This window comes from Limulus polyphemus, unplaced genomic scaffold, assembly GCF_000517525.1.
Source record: "Limulus polyphemus unplaced genomic scaffold, Limulus_polyphemus-2.1.2 Scaffold3959, whole genome shotgun sequence".
NCBI lineage: Eukaryota > Metazoa > Arthropoda > Merostomata > Xiphosura > Limulidae > Limulus > Limulus polyphemus.
Window position 1 is genome coordinate 45,905 of NW_013669569.1, and position 1,899 is coordinate 47,803.

Sequence of the window (1,899 nt, forward strand, 5' to 3'; positions counted from 1 at the left end):
AGTTCACATTTTAATTTTTGTGTACTTACCTTATCAACAAATATCTAACAGCTACACTTGCCTTACGTGTTTTAGTGCAAAAATGTGGGAAGTAGTTCACATTTTAATTTTTGTGTACTTACCTTATCAACAAATATCTAACAGCTTCACTTGCCTTACATGTTATAGTGTGAAAACGTGGGAAGTAGTTCACATTTTAATTTTTGTGTAGTTACCTTATCAACAAATATCTAACAGCTACACTTGCCTTACATGTTATAGTGTGAAAACGTGGGAAGTAGTTCACATTTTAATTTTTGTGTACTTACCTTATCAACAAATATCTAACAGCTACACTTGCCTTACATGTTATAGTGTGAAAACGTGGGAAGTAGTTCACATTTTAATTTTTGTGTACTTACCTTATCTACAATTTGTTGTTGTCTATGGTGCTTTTGTCTCAAAATGGCGACTTCTTTCCACAAAAACTCTTTTTCTTTTTTCATACGAGACAAGAGTGAGTTCATACTCTCTTGTTTTCCACAAATATTCTTCACATCAAACAAAACTTCTTGTAGAACCTTTGTTGTTTCTTGAGTACTGTCTGCAGACTTAGTTGATGTTGTCTAAAAGACAGAAATAAAAATACTTAAAACACAACAAAACATTTTATTCTAGTATCCATATTTTGACCGATGTGTGTCAATAATTATTATTCAAATAGCCAAATCTAGCATCTGTTATTTGAATATCTATTTTATCACTTAAAAAGTTATTACAGACAGATTCATCATTTTTGACATTTTAAGTTGCCAAACCAATTTTAACATGTTCAGTATTTCTTAACATGTTCAATTATTAATTAACATGTTCAATTATTAATTAATATGTTTAATTATTAATTACTTTGCAATTTTTAAATTATTTTTCTAGCTATTTGTTCCTTTTTTAAATTCAAATCTACCAATGAAAAGCCTTTAAAAATTCTCTGCTACTGATATTTACGAGGCCTGTGAGAAAAGTATCCGACCTTATTTTTTTTTGCGATAACCTGATGGATTTGAATCAAGTGCGCTTGCATGAGCCGACCTTGAACCTTCGTGCGCATGCGTGAATTTTTTCCCGCTTGTTGATTGCGTCAGTTGTTGGCAAGCAGCCATTGAGTGAGGTAGTGTGTAGTGCTCTCGTCGGTTTTTCATTGCAAGGAAAATGACGGAATGACTGGAGCAGCGCTACTGCATCAAATTTTGCCAGAAACTGGAAAACATTCGGAAGATTCAGACGGCTTTCGGTAACGATGCTATGGGCATCACACAGATTAAGGAGTGGTACAACCAGTTTAAAGACGGCCACACAATGGTGGAGAGCGAGCCACGCTCCGGTTGGCCATCAACATGCCGAAATGACCAGGTCATTGCCAAAGTGAATGCTATGGTGATGTGGGACCATCGTGTGACTATCCGAGAAATTGCGGAAGAGGTGGGCATCAGCACTTTTTCGGCACATTCCATTATGACCGAAGATTTGGCTATGAAGAGAGTAGCGGCGAAATTCGTGCCGAAGCTGCTTACGGCGGAGCAAAAGGAACTTCGTGTTGAAGTCTCACAGGACATGCTGGACTCCACAAACAGTGACCCCGACTTCATGAACACCATAATCACTGGTGACGAGTCTTGGGTGTACGGGTACGACCCGGAAACCAAATCCCAGTCGTCACAGTGGAAGCATTCCATGTCACCAAGACCAAAGAAGGCCCGCTAAGTGCGCAGCAACGTCAAAGTGATGCTGACTGTTTTCTTTGACTCCCGCGGTGTGGTACACCACGAGTACGCACCACAGGGTCAAACAATCACCAAAGAGTACTACAGGGATGTCCTCCGTCGCCTACGTGATGCTGTGAGGCGCAAGAGACTGGAGTTG

General features: G+C 38.9%; 1 protein-coding gene across 1 annotated transcript in view; it reads right to left on the reverse strand.

Moving 5' to 3' along the window:
* LOC106470355 (heat shock factor protein 1-like) overlaps window positions 1–1,899 on the reverse strand; it is a 22,357-nt gene that overhangs the window by 14,571 nt on the left and 5,887 nt on the right. The window contains exon 4 of the mRNA XM_022398964.1: window positions 402–605. Within this exon, the coding sequence (XP_022254672.1) occupies window positions 402–605 (204 nt within the window). The remainder of the gene's footprint in view (window positions 1–401; window positions 606–1,899) is intronic.